Raw genomic sequence first — 26,256 nt, forward strand, 5'->3', positions numbered from 1 at the left:
GTTTTACGTAACGAAAATTGTGTATAAGCTAACATTCACAATGGAAAGTCCTGGACAGAATGACAACAGTAGGGAAAGGACAAGTTGCTACAACCCACATAAAAGGGTTTGAGTTGCCGACAGGCACAATGAAAAAGAATTTCTGAAACAGAAGCACACACATTCACAGCTCACACACAAATGGCCACTGTTGTCTCCTTAGCACCGGGAGACGGTGTGTGTGTGTGTGTGTGTGTGTGTGTGTGTGTGTGGTGTGTGTGTGTGGGGGGGGGGGGGGTGCGCTATTTCTGATGAAGGGGACAGTCCAAAAGCTGAACATTTCTAGTATTCTTTTTCACTGTGCTTGTTTGTGACCCAATGCAATCTTTATGTGATGAGTAGCTACCTATTCTTTCCATATTGTAACTAACATTCACAATCACATTATACATGTGACACAGTCCTCAAGAAAACTTACCTGTATCACTTTCACTAGGTGGCGATGGAGTGTAGGTGTAACGATTTTCCCAGTTTCTTTGGGATTTCCAGTTAGTTCTATATCCTCTTCTTCCTCTGCTTGAGTAACCCCGACCACGAGTGTTGTGGCCTAGCTTCTTGTCTTTCCCATCTGTAGCCAAAAATATATTCCTGAGACTTTTGTTTCCATGTATGTTTTCATTACTGCTTGGATCAAAAATAACCTTCTGAATGCTCTCTGATCGATGATTGGCAATGAACTTCTGGTTGAAAGTGTACATTGCACTCAGATCTAGCTTTTCTTCATGGCCTAGAAATTTCAGTGCTTCCTCTTTCAGAAACTGAGTCCAAAGGAAAAGTATTTCCATGCCTTTGTTTTCTTCCCATATATCATCTAATTTCCTGCACAATTTTGAAATCTGAAACAAAATTTTAATGTATTTGGTAAAAATTTATTAGTGAGAAGCATGTTTACAGAGAGATGCTATCAAAATGTCCAGTGATACTTTAAAACACCCCCCCCCCCCCCACACACACACATACTTAGGACATTCAATGAGATTATCAGCACTATTGCATAAAATAGAGTGTTTACAGTATCTAATATTCATATTACTAAATGAAACATAATTAAAAGGTCCGTTACAAATGTCTCATTGTCTGCCACACATTTAAACTTAAGAATAATGCTTTTAAATACTGGTACTAGAGACAGAGAGGGGGGGTGGGGGGGTTGGGGGTGGGGTGGGCTGGGGGGGGGGGGAGGGAGAGAGAGAGAGAGAGAGAGAGAGAGAGAGAGAGAGAGAGAGCTAGCTTTTTCTCTGACGTTTCAGCAGATATTTGCAATTTCATTTTTCAATGTGTAGTTGGCGTCACCTCAAATGAATATTGCCCATTATGTGTTTCATTTAACACCCAGCGATGACAGAAAGCACTGGTTTGTTTTTCATTACAAATAAATTTGTTATTAAAGTGGAATTTCATGTGCCTGTTCAATAGAGCCATGTCAAGCAAGTCATTTTATCAATATTTATTATCAGGGACAGTAAAACACTAAGAATAACCAGTGCTCCAGCAACAACTGAGCAGCACTGCCTCAAGGTGGTAGCAGCCAGTATGGTTGACGGCACTGTTGTCCCTGCTGGAAGACTGGTTACTCTGTTTTAGTGTCCCTATTAATATGTATCGACAAAATGAATACTGCACCAAACAAATAAATTGCTTTAAAAATAATTCTGTTTGTAAAAGTAAACAAACTGATGCTTTCCATCAACATTGGGCACCACAAGAAAGATGTGATGACCACTATTTACAGCATGCGTGAAAGAATATCATGTCTGTTTTGCATTTTTAGAGCTATCACCAAACATGATTTCAGCGCCTTGGTATTCTCATAGAACTGAAAGAATGATATGCCTGAAAACAATATGGGGGTGACAGATTTTAGACTCTTGGAATAGGTTTAGCTGGACCTACGGTCTGAGTACACACCATGGGGTCTGGCCTGGACACGGACCACCAAACAAAATGGGAGGCAACATATACAAATAGGGTCACTCTCCAGGTATATTCGAGTTTCCAAATGCATTCCTATTTCAAAGCTTGAACTGGATCTCTCTCTCTCTCTCTCTCTCTCTCTCTCTCTCTCTCTCTCTCTCTCTCTCTCTCTCTCGTGTGTGTGTGTGTGTGTGTGTGTGTGTGTGTGTGTGTGTGTGTGTGTGGGGGGGGGGGGGGGGGGGGGGCGACATATTCCTGGAAGAAAAAATTAACAGTTAATTCAGATGGCTAGGGCGGGGCCAGTAACGTCATGTAAAGCTGCACATGTGCATTATATGCTGCACACATGCAGTCCATGGCTCAGTCTGTCTTGACACTACTCAGTATGTCTCGGCTTTGCTCAGTCCTTCTGGGAACTGTTTATGGAAGCAACAGAACCACTGAAACATTGTCATAGGCATTACTGTGCCTAGACCAATGCACTGAGGTAACAAGACTAGAAGAGTACATGTCAGATTGATGGCTGGGAAAGTGCCAAAGCTGCACTAAAATGTGCAGAGATTCCATCATTGAGATAACACAGGCTAAAATCAGACAGTAGTTGTTCTATCAGAGGACACCTTCCAAGGTGCTTTTTACTTCCCCACTGAAGTGCCTGAACATGAGGAATAGTTCCGGGTGAGGGGGGGAGTTGCTTTGTTGGTTGATCGTCTTTGGATACATTATCTTCCTGTCTCGAGAAGGCACATAAATACTACACCGGATGAATCAGAGGTCACTCAAACCCACAGGACTACCGCTGTACGAAGACGCACCCATTCACCATGAACATATGTCCGAATGAGCATACAGATTCCTCCTCGGGATGTAAGGGGCTGGTACAGTTCCTACAGAAGGGATGGTAAAGTTTGTAGGTAAGGTGTGGTTGCCAGAGAACTGTGCAGACTGCCAAGTAGGATGATGGTAAAACAGCCCATACATGATCATACTTGTTTGTCAGATTCACTTGTTTCTGCTCACAGGCTTGTCAAACAAGCCTGTACACATACCAGCAAAGTGTCAACTTAACTTCACTTCTGAAACTGACATTGTTCACATTGTGCAGTACTCTGACTGTAGTGGGAATGGCTACCAATGCAAAGTATTACTTGCATTGACTTTAGCACTGCGTAGAAAGAAAAACAAAACAAGATGCTGGTCCAGGGAATGGTTAAAATTTACAAAAATATATCCATGAAAATGTGCTACGAGAAATAAACACGCAGAACCTGATATTTACATCAACTTTCTCCAAATGGACAGTTAAACTTTTAAAAACTGAGTTATTTTGCCCTCACACAGAAAAAGGTTACACATGTAAGAAAAAAATCTCTTCTACTTTGTCCTCTAATGACAGTTCATTAAAATACCACAACATGGGAATATATACACTGTCTGTGGAAGGTCTGGAGAACTTCAACAACTTTTTTTCTTTCTCACTCTCACTTTTATATTGTGTGTTCAAAATTTATCTTCTTCTTAACCGCTTCCTGATTGATATATGGCTTGGAAGGATGCAACACCTCTACCATTTTGGTAACTGCCAGTGATATTTTATTCTTTTTTCTTTATTTCAGTCTCCATAGTTTTGGAAACTCATGGTACAGGGAGATAAATTTTAATCAAACTCTTTTTCAATAGACATGCACAGTGAAACATAAGACAATATCAATGTCTCTTACCTTGTAAAATCTGCCACCAATCAAAATTTCTCAGAAACACATTAAACACACAATATTTGACAAACACATCTAACAAGACACACGCCACATCAAATATTGGATATTGTGTAAAGAGGAATTGCTGTTACAGTTCAAGTGTGCCTGCACTTCTGGTCAGGTGAATACAGAGTTATAAATACAAAATCAAATAGGGGTAATGCAGGAGTAGGTTTAATAATGAATAAAAAATAGGAGCATGGGTAAGCTACTACGAACAGCACAGTGAACACATTATTGTACCCAAGATAGATACTAAGCCCACGCCTACAACAGTAGTACAAGTTTATATGCTAACTAGCACGCAGATGACAAACAGATAGAAGAAATGTATGATACGATAAAAGAAATTATTCAGACTGGGAATGGAGACAAAAATTTAATAGTCATGGGGGACTGGAATTAGATGAAGAAAAGGAAGAGAAGGAAAAGTAGTAGGTGAATATGGAATGGGGTTAAGGAATGAAAGAGGAAGCTGCCTGGTAGAATTCTGCATGGAGCATAACTTAATCATAGCGAACACTAGGTTTAAGAATCATGAAAGAAGGTCGTATACGTGGAAGAGGCCTGGAGGCACTGGAGGTTTCAAATGGATTATATAATGGTAAGAGAGATTTAGGAACCAGGTTATAAATTTTAAGACTTTTCCAGGAGCATATGTGGACTTTGACCACAATCTATTAGTTATGAACTGTAGATTAAAACTGAAGAAACTGTGAAAAAGTGATAATTTAAGGAGTTGGGACCTGGACAAACTGAAAGAACCAGAGGTGTAGAGTGCTTCAGAGAGAGCATTAGGGAACGACTGACAAGATAGGGGGAAAGAAATACAATAGAAGAAGAATGAGAGATGAAATAGTGAAGGCAGCAGAGGATCAAATAGGTAAAAAGACGAGGGCTGGTAGAAATCCATGGGCAACAGAAGAGAGACTGAATTTAATTGATTAAATGAGAAAATATGAAAAAGCAGTAAATGAAGCAGGCAAGGAGGAATACAAACGTCTCAAAAATGAGATCGATAGGCAGTGAAAAATGGCTAAGCAGGGATTGCTAGAGGACACAAGTAAGGACGTAGAGGCATATATCACTAGGGGTAAATAGATACTGCCTACAGGAAAATTACAGAGACCTTCGGAGAAAAGAGAGCCACTTGTATGAAGATCAAGAGCTCAGATGAAAAACCATTTCTATACAAGGAAGGGAAAGCAGAAAGGTGGAAGGAGTATATAGAGGGTCTATACAAGGGTGATGTACTTGAGGGCAATATTATGGAAATGGAAGAGGATGAAGATGAAATGGGAGACATGATACTGCGTGAAGAGTTTGACAGAACACTAGAAGACATAAGTCGAAACAAGGCCCCGGGAGTAGACAACATTCCATTAGAACTACTGATAGCCTTGGGACAGCCAGCCCTGACAAAACTGTACCATCTTGTGAGTAAGATGTATGAGACAGGCAAAATACCCCTCAGACTTCAAGAAGAATATAATAATTCCAATCCCAGAGAAAGCAGGTGTTGACAGGTGTGAAAATTACCGAACTATCAGCTTAATAAGTCACGGCTGCAAAACAGTGACACGAATTCTTTACGGATGAATGGAAAAACTGGTAGAAGTCAATCTCAGGGAAGATCAGTTTGGATTCTGTAGAAATGTCGGAACACGTGAGGCAATACTGACTCTACGACTTATCTTGGAAGACAGATTAAGGAAAGGCAAACCTACATTTCTAGCATTTGTAGACTTAGAGAAAGCTTTTGACAATGTTGACTGGAATACTCTCTCTCAAATTCTGAAGGTGGCAGGGGTAAAATACAGGGAGCGAAAGGCTATTTACAATTTGCACATAAAACAGATAGCAGTTATAAGAATTGAGGGGCATGAAAGGGAAGCAGTGGTTGGGAAGGGAGTGAGACAGGGGTGTAAGCCTATCCCCGATGTCATTCAATCTGTATATTGAGCAAGCAGTAAAGGAAACAAAAGAAAAATTTGGAGTAGGACTTAAAATCCATGGAGAAGAAGTAAAAACTTTGAGTTTTGCTGATGACATTGTAGTTCTGTCAGAGACAGCAAAGGACCTGGAACAGAAGTTGAATGGAATGGACAGTGTCTTGAAAGGAGGATATAAGATGAACACCAACAAAAGCAAAACGAGGATAATGAAATGTAGTCAAATGAAAGCAGAAGATGCTGAGGGAATTAGATTAGGAAATGATACGCTTAAAGTAGTAGATGACTTTTACTATTTGGGGAGCAAAAATAACTGATGATGGTTGAAGTAGAGAGGATATAAAACGTAGACCGGCAATGGCAAGGAAAGTGTTCCTGAAGAAGAGAAATTTGTTAACATCGAGTATAGATTTAAGTGTCGGGAAGTCTTTTCTGAAAGTACTTGTATGGAGTGTAGCCATGTACGGCAGGGAAACATGGACAACAAATAGTTTAGACAATAAGAGAATAGAAACTTTCGAAATGTGGTGCTACAGAAGAATGCTGAAGATTAGATGGGTAGATCACGTAACTAATGAGGAAGTATTGAATAGAATTGAGGAGAAGAGGAATTTGTGGCCCAACTTGACTAGAAGAAGAGATCGTTTGGTAGGACATAGTCTGAGGCATCAAGGGATCACCAATTTAGTACTGGAGGGCAGCGTGGGGGGGGGGGGGGTAAAAATTTTAGAGGGAGACGAAGATATGAATACAGGAAGCAGATTCAGAAGGATGTAGGTTGCAGTAGGTACTTTGAGATGAAGAAACTTGCACAGGGCAGAGTAGCATGGTGAGCTGCATCAAACCAGTCTCTGGGCTGAAGCACACCACCACCACAACCACCACCACCACCACCACCACCACAACAACAACTACAACAACAAGTTTCACTGAGCTATGTTACTTATCAGTGAGCCATCGTCTGAAAATTACTTTCATCCTGAAGTTTTGCACACCAGTGTATTATCCTGCCATTAAAACATCAAACAAAGTTAATCTTCACTTTTATTATATTCTATTAATTAGCAACTAAGTGCCAGAGGGTCCAATGGAAACACTATTGACTGTAAAGAACACTTTATTCTACTTCAGTACATGCTTCGCTGTAGCTCAGTGAGCCAGAACACGCCTCAGACTGATTACTCTGGCTGGCACTTGCGTACTTGCAGCGTCTTCCACCCTAGTCAGAGGATGCTGCGGAGGCAGCCTGCACTGGTGATGGCTGGCCAGTGGCCTCTGTAGACCACAGCTATGTCACACGGAGACTGTTGTGTGCAGGTTTTGACTCACTGCACTCGGGCAGGAGTCAGATGGCGGCTGGCACAGAGGCCAGCTTGTCCTACGGGGAACTCTCTGCTTGCAGCAACAAGCACAGCCTGGTCTTGAATCCGCGCCTGCTGCTGACAATGCCCAGTCGTCCTGTTGTCTGGTACAACCCTGGCATGGTGGTGGTGGTGGTGGTGGAGGACTCCGGCATAAGGAATGCTCTGCCTCAAAATTCAAACATATTTATGTTGGTCTGAGGTGCATTCATTTCATTAAAACCTGGCACCTAGTCACACTGCATATAAAAAGATATTTGCCCTGGTGCGGTGACACTGAACCACCTGCTACAGTTTTTACCGCTGCGTGGTGCACTTTTCTGCTGAGTGTGGCTAGCCTCGTCTCTCAGTCCTCCCCCATGTCTGTTACTCTGACTCACATGTCGCGTCACTACAGCTACCAGATGGCTTTCTCACCACTTCTCATTACTTTTGCTAAGTGACTGGGTACCGACACTACATCCCAGATACTGTCCCCAGGGACTGCAATATTCTTGCATCTAAACACTTGCATACAAGCTTGAACTGCCTCAAAATTCGAGTTCAGAGTGCTGGCTGAGTTTCCTTAGTAAGCGATCTAAGCATCAATGTGTTGTTAAACAGGCTGCTCTCAAAGTTCACAACCTGTGCTGAATGCTACCCATAATTGCTTTGTTCGTCTCTGGTAACCTCCTTGCAGCTTCTATTTTGTTCATTTGCTCACATTGCCTGTCTCTGCTGTCCCAAACTTGGTTTTCAGTATTTCCAGCAGCTATCCACACCCTTCTTACCCTCCTCGACTCATATAGCACCATCCCTATCACTTCCTGCATCTCCTGCTTCAACCATGAATGTGGCCAAAGCAACTTCTGTGTTCCTTCGACATCTCCCTAAAGTACTCTGTTACTATTAGCTAATTACTGCATGCCTGTGAATATCTACTCTAGCCTCCTTATCTTATTTCACTATTTCCATACATTAAATACTAAACCCAATGACCATCTGTGGCTTGATAATATTACACTTTGCTGACTGGAGAAGAGAGCTCCTCCGTCCAGGTGATGATCTTGGAACACCTCCACTCCATCCCTGGCAAAGATGATCAGCACTGTCAAAACTAGCATTCTTTTCTCACCTCCCTCTGCATACAAACCTCAGGGCAAAGACTATTATCACCAACCCTCTGCTCAGAAGCCTGCTGTCTCCAAACAGCATGTCTTATCACAGTGAAGATAATTCCTATCTTAACACAAACACACAACCTTGCCTCAAATAACTTTCATTATCCATACAATATACCAAAATAAAAAAAAAAAAAAAAAAAAAAAAACACAATACATATCAATTACTTCCTCTGCCTCAACCAAGCCTGAGGTATACAGGCCTCTCCTTCCCGTTGCTCATCTTTTCACTTCCTCTTCCTTGCCTCCTTCGTCAATTTCATCAACACGCCTCATGGAATTGCTTCTGGCTCACCCTGAATGATCATAGAAGCCCAACATGCACAACTGCTTACCTCTTTCGCAACTTGGTATGGTCTCTGGTACTGTGTTGCAATTTTTTTGCTTTCCCATTCACAGTATATGAACTCGACAACATCACCCATTGGCCTACTTTGTACTGAGGTAAGTTTCCACTTGCTTTACTGCCTCTTCTTGCTTCTCCAATGCCTTCGTCTTTGCTTGCGGGACCTCCTTCCGGAGTTCCCTCACAGTTCCTGCAAATTTTTGGTCCGACTCTCTATTCCTGCCTACTTTGTCTGACCATGTCGAACGGCAACACCATCTTCTTACCATACACCACCTTGAATATCGACAATCCTGAGCTAGTTTGCACTTTACAGTTATACGCACTCACTACGAAGTATAAATATACAGGGTGTTTCCATAAGAGTGTACAAAAATGTAACGTGACATGAGAATGCTCCGCTGAACAATTTGAGGTAGGGTACTGGATTCAGAGAAGCCAGCTTAAAAAGATATGGAAGTAAATTTGTCAATCACTTTGTCTAGCAGTACTGCTTTCCAGATTATTTACAACTAATATGTGCACAGGTTTACACATACTGTGATGTTTATTTATATGTACATTATTTCCTGTGAGGAAACAATAAGAATGAGCCTGATTATTAGGAAGTTATGATGCAGGTTTTGATTACTTTACTTGACAATAAGGGTCTCCGTTGTATCTCATTTACATTGTCCCATGACAGAACGTGCTATGAATCAATGACAGACCCATTCATTACTCAGTGCTATTCAGAGATGTACAGTACAATACGATGGAGCAGTAACAGTACTGTTTCGCAGAACTCATGGACATGCACATTGTGTATGGGGAAGTACGTTTCAATGCTCTCGCTGCTGAGAGACTGTACAGGGAACGATTACCTAACAGGCATCATACTAGCTGCACATACTAGCATGTGGCAAGTACTCCAAGAACAACAGTTACACCCATATCACCCACGAGTTCATGCAATGCTTGTGACTGACTTTGCACCAAGGGTTACATTGTATCAGTGGTTGCTCCAACAATGGATTGATTGACCAGATTTTCTCCAAATAGTGCTGCTTACTGACAAGGCCTCATTTGATTGTGATGCTATTTTGAACTGCAGCAATAGCCATACGTGGGATCAGAAAAACCCTCATGCTTTAGAAGTCACCACCATCAAGTGGATTTTGCTGTGAATATCTGGGCTTGCATTGTAGGCAACAACCTCAATGGGCCATCTGTACTTTAATAAGTTCATGCAAAAAGTTCTAACCGAGTTGTTGGATACTGTACCTTTGTATATTCGTGAGAGGATGTGGATACAACATGACTGTGCACAGTCTCACTTCAGTGTGGACATCCGCAACCATCTCAATGCTGTATTTCCTGGTCTCTGGATTGGAAGGGGAGGCCCTATTGCATGGCCTGCGAGGTCACCTGACTAGAATTCCCTTGATTATTTCCTATGGGGATATCTCGAGTCACTTGTGTATGACACCCCCCGTGGATATGGAGATGGAATTAATTGCCAGAATTGTAGTTGCCTGTGATATGATTCGAAACACACGAGGGATATTTGTTAGGGTGTGTCAAAATCTTGTTCACTGATGTCACGCTTGCATTCAGGTTGATGGTCATAACTTACAGCACGTTTTGTAAGATACAGTACACATGGTATGTTCATTGGATGGTATTTGCATTTAGTTAACTGCAAAATAACATATAAAAAAGTACACAGTAATATGATTTTATTCCTATTATCTTCTTAAGCTGGCTTCTCTGACTCCAGGTTCTCTACCTCAAATTGTTCAGTGCAGCATCTTCTAATTCCTGTTAAAATTTCTGCAGGGTCTTACGGAAACACCCTCTATGTCCCAACCCAAAAGGTGTGCATTCACGTAAGAACTAAGCATCTTCCTACCTGTTTGATGAACATGTTCTGTCCTCCTGTCAGCGTAAGGATGAAGTGGATTAGTTCTCAACTTCTTTACATTTAATAACCAGTAATTCTTCCTTCAGGCCTGACATTAAGTTCATCCCTTGGTCCGTTATTATTGTCTCAGGCACCCCAAACTTCAATACCTACTTATTAACTAATGCTTGTGTGACTGTGGCTGTCTGTTGTTCTGGCATCAGCACCATCTTAATGTAATGAGAAAAATTGTCTATTATGGTCAGCACAAAACGATTACCTCGTGTCTACTTGAATGGTCCTAACATTTTGCAATATTACCAGCTTCTGATTCAAATCCAAACACTACATACATTCTATACAGTTTTTGATGTACTGATTGACAACCTTCTTTCTTCCCTTCTGCCAGTACCTTTCTGCCACTTGCCAATTCATCAACCTGAATCCCCCCCCCCATAATTGGAAAAGTTGTGATCTTGCATTTCACATAGTACTTCCTTCCATCTATTCTGCTGGCACAGCCACCTGTGGTCCTAAATTTGTTTCTCTACACAATAACCCTGTTTACACTCTTAGTCAATGCTCTGTGCTGTTTGAAATTCAGCGAGGTCTGACCCAATTCTTGTAATACTGGTATTTTCCTGCTTAACCTGCTCACATTTCAGTGTTCCTTCCCTGACTTGTGGGTTACTTTGTACTCGAATTCACTCAGTTTTAATGCCCATCTTGTCTGTCTACTGGATCGATCCTTCAAACCTAGTAATCATTTCAAAGTTGTATGGTCTGCCACTACCTTGAACTTCCTTACATAAGGGTAACACTGGAAATATTTTACTCCACACACCAAGCTAAACATCTCTCTATCTGTTGTAGAATAGTTTTTCTATGCTCTGTTCACTGTCTTGATGCAAAGGCAACAGGATGTTCTTGAACATCAACCTTCTCGCTCAAGACATACCCTAAAGCATGGTGAATGCGTCGCACAACTATTTAAAGTTCTTCTGAAACTCCAGAAACACTAACACTGGACTCAGTGTTAACACCTTCTTTAATTCGACAAACACTCCCTAACATTCCTTCGACCACATGAACTTAACATCCTTTTTCCACAACTGTCCGAATGGTTGTGCAATATCCACAAGCTCTTTAATAAATATTCTATAATAATTTATGAGACCTAGAAAAGATTGTAACTCCTTAGTTTTGCCTTATACCGGAAAATATTTCACTGGTTGCACTAATCTAGAATCAGTTCTTACACCACCCAACTAATTACATGGCCTCAATAGTTTACTTCTAACGCAAAACAACATTTCTCAGTACTTAGTGTCTAATGGATTGCCCGTTCCCCTCCTGAATACTTCCCTCAGTCGTTGCCTATGCTCCTGCACAACCATGCAAACTAAGTCTTAATGGCACTGTTGGCAGTTTAACTGGATAGTCCTGTAAATATGACACTGCTCATGACTGATCAACACGAACAACTTCCCCTAGTCGGAATGTGTTCTCACAGAACTCCACTACACATCACAGAAGATTGACTATGGCGTGATATTGACGCAGATAGTCTAACATTAGGATGATGCTCTGGCTCTCACTTATATGACAGACCACTTCCACTGCCTAAACTTTGTTGTGTCAATGAAAAATTCATTATTGCCAACCCAAGTGGTAGTATATCACCAACCCCTATTCCATGCAACTTGTAATTTGTAATATGTTGGGTTCCAAAGCCTCCTACCAAAAAACTCTTGAGGACATGACACCTGTGCCCCTGTGACCAATAAAACATCATATTCCCTACCACCTTTGATGCCCACTGTGGCACATTCTGCATCTGCATTTATTTTTACTGCATGTATCTTTACTGGGAACTGCTTCCTGGGCCTCTGAGGCTCCTCCTTAAGTTTAACAGGCACTTCTTAACACATACACGCCCTTCCCTGGACCACTCCTATCATTAGTCCTATTAGATTGTTGGGAGTCTACGCTACCACTAAACCCCTCTGTGGTTGGTAGCATTGCCTCTGCACATGCCCTGTACATCCACAAAACATTTTACATTTGACACAAACATGTTCCTCCAATCCCTGACACTGCTGAAGCATCAATTCCCTCACACTCCAATGCTAATCTAACTGTTGTGTGGAGATCTTTAGGCATTCCAGTGCAATCTCTTCTAGATATCTCTAGTGCTGTACCTCTTAGAAAAGTGTTAAGCACATGTTGCTCTGCTTCCTGTACCAACACTTTGGTTACATCTTTAATCTGTGTTAATTCTGAAGTATGTACATTAAGTTTCCTAAGTCTATATGCAGTCTTCAACTGCTTCATTATGCATTTCAGAAACCACACTGCACTGTTCACAGAAAAACTGTGCACTGTTCTGCTTCCTTTATCTTTTTTCTAACCCCACCTGCATTGATCAAAAGTCTCTGCTCTGTGCAGCATACAAACCACTTCATTTCTCTTGTGAAATGTAACCCTGCTACCTGTAAATAATTGCTTATCTGATGAAACCTCTACGTTTACCGATGATTTCACACATGTGCTAACACATACTCAGATTAAATACAAGAAGAGGGAGAGAATAGGTTTGCAACAGCCAGATCCTTCTTAAAGTCTGACTAACAAATATCTCCTCAATTTTCTTTACTAGTTTATTCTCCAAAACCAACTTATCCACCCGTAACTGAGCTACCCAATTTGCCACTGACTGTACAGCTTCCTCTCTGATGACACCTTGTGTGTCTAATTTTGCTATTGCTTCACCATTACTCATTCTCATGATTAAAAATTAATAATCTAACACAGAAATAATAATCCAACAATAACCCAGGCAGAACACTCTGTGGCTACCTGCTCTACCAACCCATTTCTTTTGCCTAATCATGCGTCACCTGGACACACTATACTCTCTAGCCATGTGCCCAGAACAATTACACATAATGCAAACAAATGCTACAGACTCGGCACAAGAGGCAGAATGTCCAAGGATAACACACTGTGTTTAGCACACAGGTTCTAATCACTGATCTCTAGAACTGTCCTTATACTGTATAAGTCCACTGCTTTCTCCAATTTTATAAAAGTAACCCTTCTATTATAATGCCCCCAAATCCTTGACCCCCATGACTGTCACCACAAAAATTAAATAGTCTCAGCCATTCCAAACAATGATACTATAAGCTGTGGTTCCGACGTTGCACTGCGGGAGGGGTCACACCCTCTGCTGCTGACTGAGGCAACATTGGAGTCCACTTCTGATACCACTCTGAAGAGTGGAGTTGCACTCCATGGTTCAAGTGGTGAAGGTGACAGACAGGAGGGCCCAGAGGAAATAATGCTGACAATAAACAATGTGTTATTCAACATCAGTACAGGCTTTGTCATGGCTTGGCAAGGCAGAACACACCTCACTATTGAGCCTGGCTTGTGCTGATGTGTGGGCAGTAGCTGCCACCCTGGTGAAGGTATGCTGTGTAGGCACCTGCACTGCTGATGGCAGGCCTGTGAACAGCCAGCGGCCTCTGTCGGCCATGCCCACAATGTCAGTGGGATGCAGCTTCTCCAATGGCGATCGTGCCTTCAGTGGCCCCTCGGTCCCACACACATTACCCTGACGGCGTGTTGTGTCTGCTGTGCACGGCATTCAACTCACTGTCCTCTGGCAGGAGTCGGACGAATGCTAGCATTGAGGTACTAAGTCATGCGGGGAACTCAGTGCAGATGGCAGCAGCTATGAACAGCAGGTTGATGGTGCTGTGGCATTAAATCCTGCAAGGAAATCTGTGCTTGCGGCAACAGGCACAGACTGTTCTCGAACCAATGCCTGCTGCTGGCAAAGCACCTTTGTCTCTCTGTTCGGAGTGGTGGTGAAATCAAAGCATGTGCCAACTTCACTCTCAGTAACTGGAAACATCTTGTCAGGTGTGCAAAGAAGAGGGGGGAAAAACCCTCCACCCAACTAAGACTCCCCAGCTTTTCTGTACTAATTAGCTAGTTTGCCAGCAAATGTTTGTTTGTATCTATTTCTGAAAACCAGATGCCAATGCAACCAGAGAGGCCACAAATACCAACATTGACATGTTACACAAGAATAGCACCCAAGGGCTTAGCCTGTACCAGCTCAGGCCAAGAGAAAGCCTGTCAGTAAAGTCACCAGTGACCAGTGGCATGGCTCTGGCATAGTGATGGTGGTGCTGCTGGACCCCAGCAACGAGAATGCCTCTGCTTCAAAGTTCAGACACAGTTATATCAATCCGAGGTACGCTTGTTTAACTAAAACCTGACACCTAGTCAGGTCACCCATAACAAGAGACTCGCCCTGGTTCAGTGTCACTGACCCACCTGCTACCGTGATTACCGCTCCATGGTGCACTTTTCCACTGTGTGCAGCTAGCCTCATCTCGTAATGTTCCATGCTTATGTTATTCTGACCAAGATGACATCACACTGTGGCTACCAGTCCGTAGCTGCTAATTTAGTACTTCATGGCAGCTTTTTTATCACTTCAGATTTCTGGGCAGGGACTACTCAGGAGCATGTTGCTAAAAGACTGGGTAGCGGTGCTGAACCCACGATTTCCAGGTTGGAAAGTACCGCTCTAATTGCTGCACCAACTATCTACGCTGAACTAATAAAGTGTTTGAAAGTGATAACTGTTGACATCCATTTCTTTTCTTTTGGTAACTAAGTCCTAGTTACCTAAATCCTGTACAAACGCATTTATAGGGACTAAACTGCTCAATTTCCTTGTACTATCACCTTACCCAAATGGGAATGTCCTCCTGGAGTAAACTATCATGTTCGATGTTATATCTGCAAGTGGTGGCAGCATTCAGCTACAGTGACTGACACTCTAATGCAGCAAATTGTCACTGCATCATTTGTTCTATAACAGCCAATAAGATTAATCAATGTCAGATACACGCACCACCTTGCTTAGAGTCCAGCCACTTTATTCATGAGCCATAAATCGTTAATAGGCTATTTGCGACTGTCCTTGCTTTGGTGGAGGAAGGAAATCTGGTGGCAGCGGAGGCAGGGGCACAGTGCAGTATTTTTCAGAACACAGCGCAGTGATAGACAAAACAATATTGTGATGCGGGAGAATCCAGTAGGTGTGTAGGAATTCCCAGATAATGAACTTATAAACACGTAATAGCAACATACCATTTTAACCCTGACGCCCCCCCCCCCCCCCCCCCAATGAACCTTGATGGTGAAAGGGAGGCTTGCTTGCCTCGATGATACAGATACCTGCACCAAAGGTGCAACCAAAATGGTGGGGTATCTATTGAGAAGCCAGACAAACATGTGGCTCCCGAAGAGGGGCAGCAGCCTTTTCAATAATTTCAGACACAACAGTGTGGATGATTGAGCTAGCTTTACAATATCAACAAACATGGCCTTGCTGTGACAGTACTGCGAACAGCTGAAAGTGGAGGGGAAACTACTGCCATACTTTTCCCTGAAGGCATGCTGCTCTATTGTATGGTTAATGATAATGGCATCCTCTTGCGTAAAATATTCTGGAGGTAAAATAGTCCCCCATTCAGATTTCTGGGTAGGGACTACTAAGGAGCATGTTGCTACCAACAGAAGCAAAACTGGGGTCCTATGGGTCAGTGTGTGGAATGTTAGATCCATTAATTGGGCAGAAGGCTTAGAAAATTTAAAAAGAGATATGGATAGGTTGAAGTTAGATATAGTGGGAATTAGCAAAGTTTGGTGGAAGGAGGAACAGAACTTCTGGTCAGGCGAATATAGGGTTATAAATACAAACTCAAATAGGGGTAATGGAGAAGTAGGTTTAACAATGAGTAACAAAATAGGAATGAGGGTAAGTTAATATGAACAGCATATTGAATGCATTATTGTAGCTGAGTAAGACATGAAGCCCACACGCACCACAGCAGTGCAATTTTATATGCCAACAAGGTCTTCAGATGAAGATATTGAACATGTATGATGAGATATAAGTAATTGTCCACATAGATAAGGGAGATGAAAATTTAATTATGGGGGACTGTAATTTGATAGTAGCAAAAAGAAGAAGGAAACAATAACAGGTCACTTCAGACTGGAGGAAATGGAATGAAGAAGAAAGTCACCTGGCAGAATTTTACAAAGAGCATAATTTAATTATCACTAACACCTGGTTTGAGAATCATGAAGGAAGGTTGTGTATGTGGAAGAGACCTGGAAGCAATGGAGGGTCTCAGACTGATCGTCTAATGGTAAGGCAAAGATTTCGAAACCAGATTTTAAGTTGCAAGACATTTTCAGGTGCAGTGTGGACTGACCACAATTTACTGTGTTATACACTGTAGATAGGAAATCAACAAGATAGGACCTGGATAAGTTGAAAGAATAAGAGGTTGTTTATGGTTTCAGAGGGAGCACTATAGCCGAACACATATAGCTAACTCTGAGAGATGAAATAGTGAAGGCAATAGAGGATAAAGTAAGTAAAAAGACAAGGCTCGGTAGAAATCCTCGAATATTGAAGGAGATATTGAATTTTATTCATGAAAAGGGAAAATATAAAAATGCATACAATGAAGCAGGTGAAAGGGAACACACATGTCTAAAAAATGAGACTGACAGAATGTGCAAAATGGCTAAGCAGGAGTGGCCAGAGGACAAATGTAAGGATTTAGAAGCATACATCACTAGGGGAGGGATAAATACTGCCAACAGGAAAATTAATGACACTTAATGGAGAAAAGATAAGGAGCTGCATGAATATTAAGAGCTCAGATGGAAAACCAGTGCTACACAAAGAAGGTAAAGCTGAATGGTGGAAGCAGTACATAGAGGGTCTATACAAGGGAGATGAATATGAAGGCAATTTGCAGAACTAGAAGAGCATGCAGATGAAGATGAGATGGGAGATATGATACTGTGAGAAGAATTTAACACAGCATTGAATGAACTATGCTGAAACAAAGCCCCTTGAGTTTAGACATTCCATCAGAGCTACTGGTAGCCTTGGGAGACCCAGCCATGACATAACTATTCGATCTGATGAGCAAGATGTATGAGACAAGAGAAATAGCCTCAGACTTCAAGACAAATTCAGAAGATAGCAAGTGCAAACAGATGTGAATATTACCGAATTATTACTTTAATAAGTCATGGCTGCAAAACATTAATATGGATTCTTTACAGAAGAATGGAAAAATTGGTAGAAGCCGGCCCAGAGAAGATCAGTTTGGATTCCAAAGAAATGAAGAAACACACAAAGCAATACTGACCCTATAACTTCACTTAGAAGGTAGGTTAACTAAAGGTAAACCTACGATTATAGCATTTGTAGACTTCAAGAAGGCTTTTGAGAGCGTTGACTGGAATACTCTATTTGAAATTCTGAAGTTAGCAGTGGGTAAAATACATGAAGTGAAGGGCTATTTACAACTTGTACAGAGATCAGACAGCAGTTATGAGTTGTGGGCCTTGAAAGGGAAGTAGTGGTCGAGAAGGGAGTAAGACAACATTGTAGCCTATCCCTGGTGTAATTCAATCTGTGCATTAAGCAAGCAGTAAAGGAAACCAAAGAATAATTTAGAGTCAGAATTAAAGTTGAGAAAGAAGAAATAACAATTTTGAGGTTTGCCAATGACATTTTAATTCAATCAAGACACAGCATAGGACCTGGAAGAGTAGATGAATGGAATGGACAGTATCTTGAAAGGAGGATATGAGATGAATATCAACAACAGCAAACCAAGGATAATGGAATGTACCTCAATTAAGTCAGGGGCTGCTGAAGGAATCTGACTAGGAAATGAACATTCGTTGTTGCAGTTGTTGTAGATGAATTTTGTTATTTGGGCAGCAAAATAACTGGTGAGGTCAGAAGTAGAGAGGATATAAAACATGGACTAGAAATGGCAAAAAGTGTTTTTGATAAAGAGGAATTTGTTAACGTTGGATGTAGATTTAAGTATTTGGACACCTTTTGTGAAGGTACTTGTCTAGTGTGTAGCCATGTATGGAAATGAAACATGGATTATATATAGTTTAGACAAGAAGAGAAGCATGGAAATGCAATGCTACAGAAGAATGCTGACGGTTAGATGTGTATATCAAATGACTAATGAGGAGGTACTGAATAAAACTGGGGAGAAAAGAATTTTGACTAAAAGAAGGGATCAGCTGATAGGACACTTTCTTGTACTGCATGGGAGAGTATGTATGTTTATGTTTATGTTTGTGTGTGTGTTTGTGGGGGGGGGGGGGGGGGGAGTAAAAAATCTTACAGGGAGACAAAGAGGTGAATACAGTGATGAAATTCAAAAGGATACAGGGCAACAAAGAGATGAATACAGTAAGCAGAAGGAAACAGGTTACCATAGTTATTTGGAGATGAGGGTTGCACATAATAGAGTAGCACAGAGAGCTGCATCAAACCAAGCTTCGAACTGAACAACAAAACAAACAAAAACATTTTTAAATGCTATGCATTTCAAACATACTACTGCATTTCATGGTTCTGTGAGCAGAGTTCTGCAGGATTACAAAGGAAACGTGGCCACCAAGGAGAAACTCAGTGATTAATATCGACTCCACCTACTAGCATTTGCTGAGGAATATATTTATAGTGACTAGTGGTATGTAATTCTTCATCATGAATCAGTATATTCCACAACACATGGTGGTCCAGTATGAGTGTATAGCTGCATCATATCTGTTTTCACCTGAGTCATCTCACAGTGACCTAGTGTCTTTTAATAGTTGGGGGCTGAATTTATTCTTGTGGACTTCAGATGCTTCGCAGGATAGATGGTTGGTTTAAAAGAGGGGTGGAAGGGACAAAACTACGAGGTCATCAGTCCCTTGTTCCTAATAAAGCAATGCCGCAAGTGTGAGAATAAAACAGATGAGACATATAACACAAAAAGGGAAGACCACAAGAACGAAGGAAAGGCAACGAACAGTAAATGGAACATAAGAGGATAAGAAAACAACAGAGAGATGCAAGAAACAGTTAGAAGAGAGTAAAACAAGGAAGCAGATTACAGTGGCTGGCCGACCACAAAAATAGAAAGGAAAAGCCAGTCACCCTGTAACACATTAAAACCTCCACCCTAAAAGCACTAGGGTGTAGGACACAGAGGGACAAAGGACATGTTCTAAAACTCAGATCGAATGATAAAACCCACCCTCACAGATGAAACGTAAAACCAAATCAGCCGATGAGGCTCTGTCTGCTAAAATGAATGATAACGAGTCTGGCAACAGAAGATGAAGTCGCAGGGTAGCCAAAGAAGGACAGAGCAGAAGAATATGGGCCACTGTCAACCAAGCGTCGCACCAACACTGAGGTGGGTCTTCACAGTGCAGGCGGTTTCGTGGGTTGCCCGGGCATGGCCAATGCGGAGCCGGCAGATAACCACGGAGTCCCTGTGAGAGGCCCTCATCGAGAACTTCCACACATTCGTGGTCCCCTTAATGGCTCACAGTTTGTTGTGCATACTGAGGTTTTGCCATTCTGTCTCCGAGAGCTGAAAAGCCTTGCGGCGTAATAACGAACGCAGGTCAGTTGTGGGGATGCCGATCTCCAGAAGTGGTTTCCGTGCAGCCTGTTTGACCAGCCTGTCAGCGAGTTCATTTCATGGGATTCCAATGTGACCAGGGGTCCAGACGAATGCCACTGAATGACTGGACCGTTCCAAGGCGTAGATGGACTCCTGGATGGACGCTATCAAAGGATTATGAGGGAAGCACTGGTTGATAGTTTTCAGGCTGCTTAAGGAGTCAGTACATAAAAAGAAAGACTCCACAGGGCATGAACAGAGATACTGGAGTGCACGAAAAATGGCCACCAGCTCTGCAGTGAATACACTGCAGCCATCGGGTATGGAATGCTGTTCAATAAGGCCACTGGGAATGTAGGCAAAGCCAATGTGACTATCAACCATCGAGCCGTTGGTGTAAACGACTTCAGAGCCTCGGAACACATCGAGAATAAAGATGAAGTGACAGCAGAGAGCTGTAGGGTTAATGGAGTCCTTAGGGCCACGTGAAAGGTCCAGACGATGCTGCGGCTGAGGCATACACCATGGAGGCGTACGTGAACGGGCCGCATACAAACCGCAACAGTTAGCCCCAACCTGGTCCTCCAATGCGGGAGATGGACTGCCGTGGGCGGGAAAAGGAGACGGTAATTCAGATGCTCAGGAGAACTACGTATGTGTGCTGCGTAAATTGCGAGCAGTTGTGTACATCTGATCTGCAATGGAGGGACCCCAGCCCCCACCGGTACGCTGGTCACTGGACTCATCCTAAAAGCTCCTGTTGCTAGTCGAACCCCACAGTGGTGCACAGAGCCGAGTAAATGCAACACTGAGGCCACTGACGAGCCATACACCACACTACCATAGTCAAGGTGGGTTTAGACAAGTGCTCTGTAGAGCTGCAGCAACATAGAGCGATCTGCCCCCCCAGTTGGTGTTGCTCAGGCAGCAGAGGACATTAAGGTGCTCCTAGCACTTCCACTTAAGCTGACGACAGTGACTAAGCCTAGTCAATCAGGCATCGAAAACCAGTCCTGAGAATCTATATGTCTCCACTACAGCGAGTGGATAGTCATTAAGGTAAAGTTCTGGTTCTGGAGGAACGGTACAACCCCAACAGAAGTACATAACACACGACTTTGTGGCCGAAAACTGGAAACTGTGGGATACAGCCCTCAACTGCTCCTTGTGGATGGCTCCCTGCAGGCGCCGCTTAGCAACACCAGTACAGGTGGAGCAATATGAAATGTGGAAGTTTTCTGCATACAGAGAAGGTGAGATGGACAGCCCTACAGCTGCTGCTACACCATTAATAGCCACTAAAAATAGACATTCAACACGAGCCCAGTGGGACCCAAACCCCTGGATGGGGGGAGGGGGGGGAGGGGGGAGGGGGGGAGGGGGGGGGGAGGACACTATGGGAGGCACCAACTTGGACACAGAAAGAATGAAGCAAAAGGAAATTCTGGATAAAAATCTGGAGTGGGCCTCGGAGACCCCACTCATACAGTGTGCAAGGATATGTCGTCCCCAGGTTGTGTCATACACTTTTCGTAAATCAAAAAGGACAGCAACCAGGTGTTGGCATCTGGGAAAGGCTGTTTGGATGGCAGACTCTAGGGACATAAGATTATCAGAAGCCGCCATGACAAAAAGCCAATAGGCCACATGACTTCAGGATCCAACCCAAACGCTGACACACCATACGTTCCAGCAGCTTACAAAGACGTCGGTGAAGCTTATGGGCTGATAGCTATCCACATCAAGTGTGTTTTTACCCGGTTTGAGCACCGGAACGATGGTGTTTTCCCACCATTGCGATGGAAAGACACCATCGCACCAGATTCAGTTGAAGATGATGATGAGGTGTCACTTGTCGTCAGATGAGAGATGTTTAATCATCTGACTGTGAATCTGATTTGGTCCAGGAGCTGTGTCAGGGCAATGTGCAAGGTCGCCGAGGAGCTCCAACTCTGTAAATGGGGCGTTATAGGATTCACTGTGGCGTGAATTAAAAAAGAGGACTTTCCCTTCACACCGCCGTTTGAGAGTGCAAAAGGCTGGGGGTAATTCTTCGACGCAGAGGCTCGAGCATAGTGCTCAGGAAAGTGCTTGGCAATCGCGTTTGCGTCAGTAGATAACATGGCGTTTATGTTAACACCGGGAACACCTGTTGGGGTCTGGTACCTGAAAACACATTTGATCTCTGCCCAGACTTGGGAAAGTGATGTATGGCACCCAATGGTTGAGAAATATCTCTCCCAACACTCCTGCTTCCGTCGTTTGATCAGTTGAATGGAAGCACTGAGCCATTTAAAGGCTACAAGGTGCTCCAGGGACGGGTGCTGCTTATGTCACTGTAGAGCTTGCCGATGCTCCTTAATTGCTTCAGCGACTTCTGGCGACCAGCAAGGGATTGTCTTTCGCCGGAGGCACCCTAAAGAGCGTGGGATCTTGTTTTCTGCCACAGAAACGATTGTTGGAGTCACCTGCTCAACCATCACATTGCTGTTCCCGTATGGGGGAGATTCAACAGTGACAGCAGACGTGAAAGTTTCCCAGTCCACCTTGTTTAAGGCCCATCTGGGCAGGCATCCATGGGCTTGATGCCAGGGCAGTGACAGGAAGATGGGGAAGTGGTCACAACCACACAGGTCGTCATGTGCTCTCCAGTGGATAGATGGGAGAAGTCCTCGGCTTCAAATTGATAAATCAATGACCGAGTTACTACCTCGAGCCACACTGAAATGTGTTGCGGCCCCAGAATTTAAGATGCAGAGGTCGAACTGAGACAGTACAGTTTCGACATATCTGCCTTGGCCTGGGCATTAAAATCCCCCAAAAGTAGGAAAGGTTTAGGGAGTTGATCAATCAGTGGAGTTAATACATTCAGGGATACTACACCATCTGGAGGAAGATATACATGGCAGACAGTTATTTCCTGCATCATCCTTATTCTGACAGCCACAGCTTCAAGAGGGGTTTCAAGGGGGCACAGGTTCACTACAGACTGAATTTAGGACGTAAACACGAACTCCACCTGACACTCTATTACAGTCACTATGGTTCCTGTAGTATCCCTTATAGCTGCGGAGGGCAAGGGTCCACACTGCCGGGAACCAGGTTTCCTGGAGGGCAATGCAGAAAGCAGGTGTCAGCTTAACAGTTGCTGTAGCTCAGCCAGGCGGTGGAAAAAACCGCCTCAATTCCACTGGAGGATGACGTCATCGTGAGACTGGGAAGGCATGGAACACTCAATGAGGCAGTTTATGACTCAGGGTCACCAGCTGCCACTGACTTTTTGCCTGAGCAGTCTATATCCATTTAGTCAGAGGGTCTGGCGAGATCTAGGTCCTCAGCACATGCCAGTATCTCCACCTCATCCGCAGACGCACAGCTTGGAGGTAGCGGGTGGTGTGGGTGCGACCGCAATTCCCTTGATCTTGGGGACCTTCTTTTTGGATTTCTCTCACTGATCCTTGGGTTTCTCTGGCTGGGAGGGCATCACTGATTCTGTCTCCAGGACTGAGGATGAGCGTGAAGCCCTGTGACCAGCCGCTTTTGGGCTCTTCAGCCACTGGAAGAAACCTGGGAGGGGAGTGACCTGAGGGACCCCTTCCTAGCGAGAGCAGCTGAAGAAGTTGTACACTTCTCTGGCTTAGAAGTGGGGACGGACGTCCCTGATGGTTGGGGGGTGGGGTGTTGCTCCTGAAGTAGGTGGTGCAGTGTAGTGCCCCCCACCATCAAGGGGGCAGGTGTAGTCTTCTAGCTCTGAGAGGTGACTGTGGTTGGCAGAGCTGATGGAGCTAGAACTGTTGTAGTGGTGACTTAAGATGATGTCATGCGTACAGGATGTAAGTGTTCGAATTTCCTCTTTGCCTCAGTGTAGGTCAGTCGGTCCAGCGTCTTTTACTCCATGGTTTTCCTTTCTTACTGTAGGAGAATCCTGCAGTCTGGCGAGTAAGGTGAATGGTGCTCTCCACAGTTGACACAGATGGGAGGTGGGGCACATGGAGTATTGGGATGTGATGGGCATCCACAATCTCGACATGTCACGCTGGAAGTACAGCGGGAAGACATATGACCGAACTTCCCACATTTAAAGCACTGTATTTGGGGAGGGATATAGGGTTTTTACATCACAGCGGTAGACCAACTTGACCTTCTCAGGTAATGTATCACCCTCGAAGGCCAAGATGAAGACACTGGTGGCAACCCGATTATTCCTTGGACTCCGGTGGATACGTCGAACAAAATGTACACCTCGCCGTTCTAAATTGGCGCGCAGCTCAGCGTCAGACTGCAAAAGACGGTCCCTGTGAAATATGATACCCTGGACCATATTTAAGCTCTTATGTCATGTGATGGTTACAGAAACCCCCCAGCTTGTCACAAGTGAGTAACGCCTGTGACTGGGCAGAGAATGCTGTTTTGATCAAGAATGACCCAGATCTAATTCTGGACAATCCCTCCACCTACCCAAACTTGTCCTCTAAATGTTCAACAAAAAACTGAGGCTTCGTCGTCATGAAAGATTCCCCATCAGCTCTCGAACATACCAGGTACCGGGGCGAATAAGATCCACTGCCATCCTTAGCCTGACATTCTTCCCACGGTGCAGCCAGGGAGGGGAACGATTTGGGGTCGTACTTCTGAGTAACGAATTGAGCTCGTGAATGCTTAGAGACTGCTGGTGTTTCACCACCAGCAAGAGATGATGTACTACGCTTCATCGCGTGTCATCCACCCTGATGTCACTCAATCCAATCAGGGGTCCTCCCCACGGGCGCCACCCAGCCACAGCAAAGCCCACCTGGCAGGATGGCCATTGCCGGGAGTCCTGATGCCGCAGGGGGATGGGCATCTACCCCTTGGCATAAGTGGGGAGTTAATGGCGCAGGTATCAGCAGAGCGATACCTGTGTGGTTGGTTGGTTTTGGGGAAGGAGACCAGACAGCATGGTCATCGGTCTCATCGGATTAGGGAAGGATGGGGAAGGAAGTCGGCCGTGCCCTTTCAGAGGAACCATCCCGGCATTTGCCTGGAATGATTTAGGGAAATCACATATCTGTGTGGTCAGGGGGCTACAACTAACAGGGTACATGGTGGCCCCACCAGAATGGACTGGCTACCCTGCTGGATATCAGGTGCAAAAAAGTCTATGGTCATCATCGATGCAGAAAGCTACACTGCATAGTGCATGGTGGAAAACGCACCCAGGAAGGTGTCCTCGCCGAAGAGACGGAGAATGAGTGGGACTGAAATGCAACGACGAGAAAGTGGGCTAAAGATCTCAATGCACGATGGACACAATGCATCATGTATGTACAGCACCTTTCCCCAATTGGCTCGCTCTTCGGGAAAATTTTGAAGAATGAAGGTCAAACCCTACAGGGGACCATCACATAAAGGCCGAACCGTGCGAAACTCCTTTTAGTCGCCTCTTACGACAGGCAGGAATACCTTAGGTGGGGGCACAGGATAGATGGTTGATTTGAGTACCCAGTATACTCATATTGGGGGTAACATTGTGATCCCTTCAGAGTGACTGTATCAAATGGGACTGATCTGTTTGCAGGAGACAAATGCCAGCTATGGTATTGTAGTAGTTTGCAGAAAAGAATGAGATCTCTCTTCCTGGCTAGCCTCCAGCTGCAACTACAAACCACAGCCCTGTTGAAAATGTACAAGCAGAAATGAAACATACTTGCGAGAGAAGTTGCCTCATCTCGCAATGAGCACCTGCAATCAATTTTGGACTGTTATACTAAATGCCTGGGAGGAGGTAGCCGAAAATGGGAACATTACTTACCTGTCTAATTTATTGTGTACAGTTATTTTACAAATTTTATGAATGTCTGAATTGTATGTCCTTTTGTTGAAAGGTAGGAATTTAAGCTTGCAAGTGACGGGTTGGGTATAATTGGACATAATGTAGCCAGTGAGTGAGCAGGACAGGCAGACGGAAGTGCAGCGCACTACGAACAGTCAGAGTTAATACAGTGAGATAGGCATTCATCAGTGCAATCAATTCTCTGAAAGGATAATTTGTGTATCAAGATATTAAATTTTGATCAGCATGGTGTAAAGCTGTCATAGGAAGATGTGTACTGAATTTCAGGAGATTGAAGTGCACTGTTGGGCACTATTACAAAAGAATTGCTAGTTTGATGGAATTGCTAACCACTGTCAAGTTGAAGTCAAGTGTATGCTGTTAATGGATCATTAAATGAAGACTGAAATTATATTCAATCAAAAAATGTTTGTGAAAATAATATTTTTACCCATTTCACCCGATTGTATTAGGTAATGTGACTTTAC

The 26,256-nt window shown here is 43.6% G+C and overlaps 1 protein-coding gene across 1 annotated transcript in view; it reads right to left on the reverse strand.

The window, feature by feature from the left end:
* Positions 1-26,256, reverse strand: part of LOC126195095 (E3 ubiquitin-protein ligase RNF14-like) — a 104,925-nt gene that overhangs the window by 68,655 nt on the left and 10,014 nt on the right. The window contains exon 3 of the mRNA XM_049933558.1: positions 458-875. Within this exon, the coding sequence (XP_049789515.1) occupies positions 458-875 (418 nt within the window). The remainder of the gene's footprint in view (positions 1-457; positions 876-26,256) is intronic.

Source organism: Schistocerca nitens, chromosome 7 (assembly GCF_023898315.1).
Source record: "Schistocerca nitens isolate TAMUIC-IGC-003100 chromosome 7, iqSchNite1.1, whole genome shotgun sequence".
NCBI lineage: Eukaryota > Metazoa > Arthropoda > Insecta > Orthoptera > Acrididae > Schistocerca > Schistocerca nitens.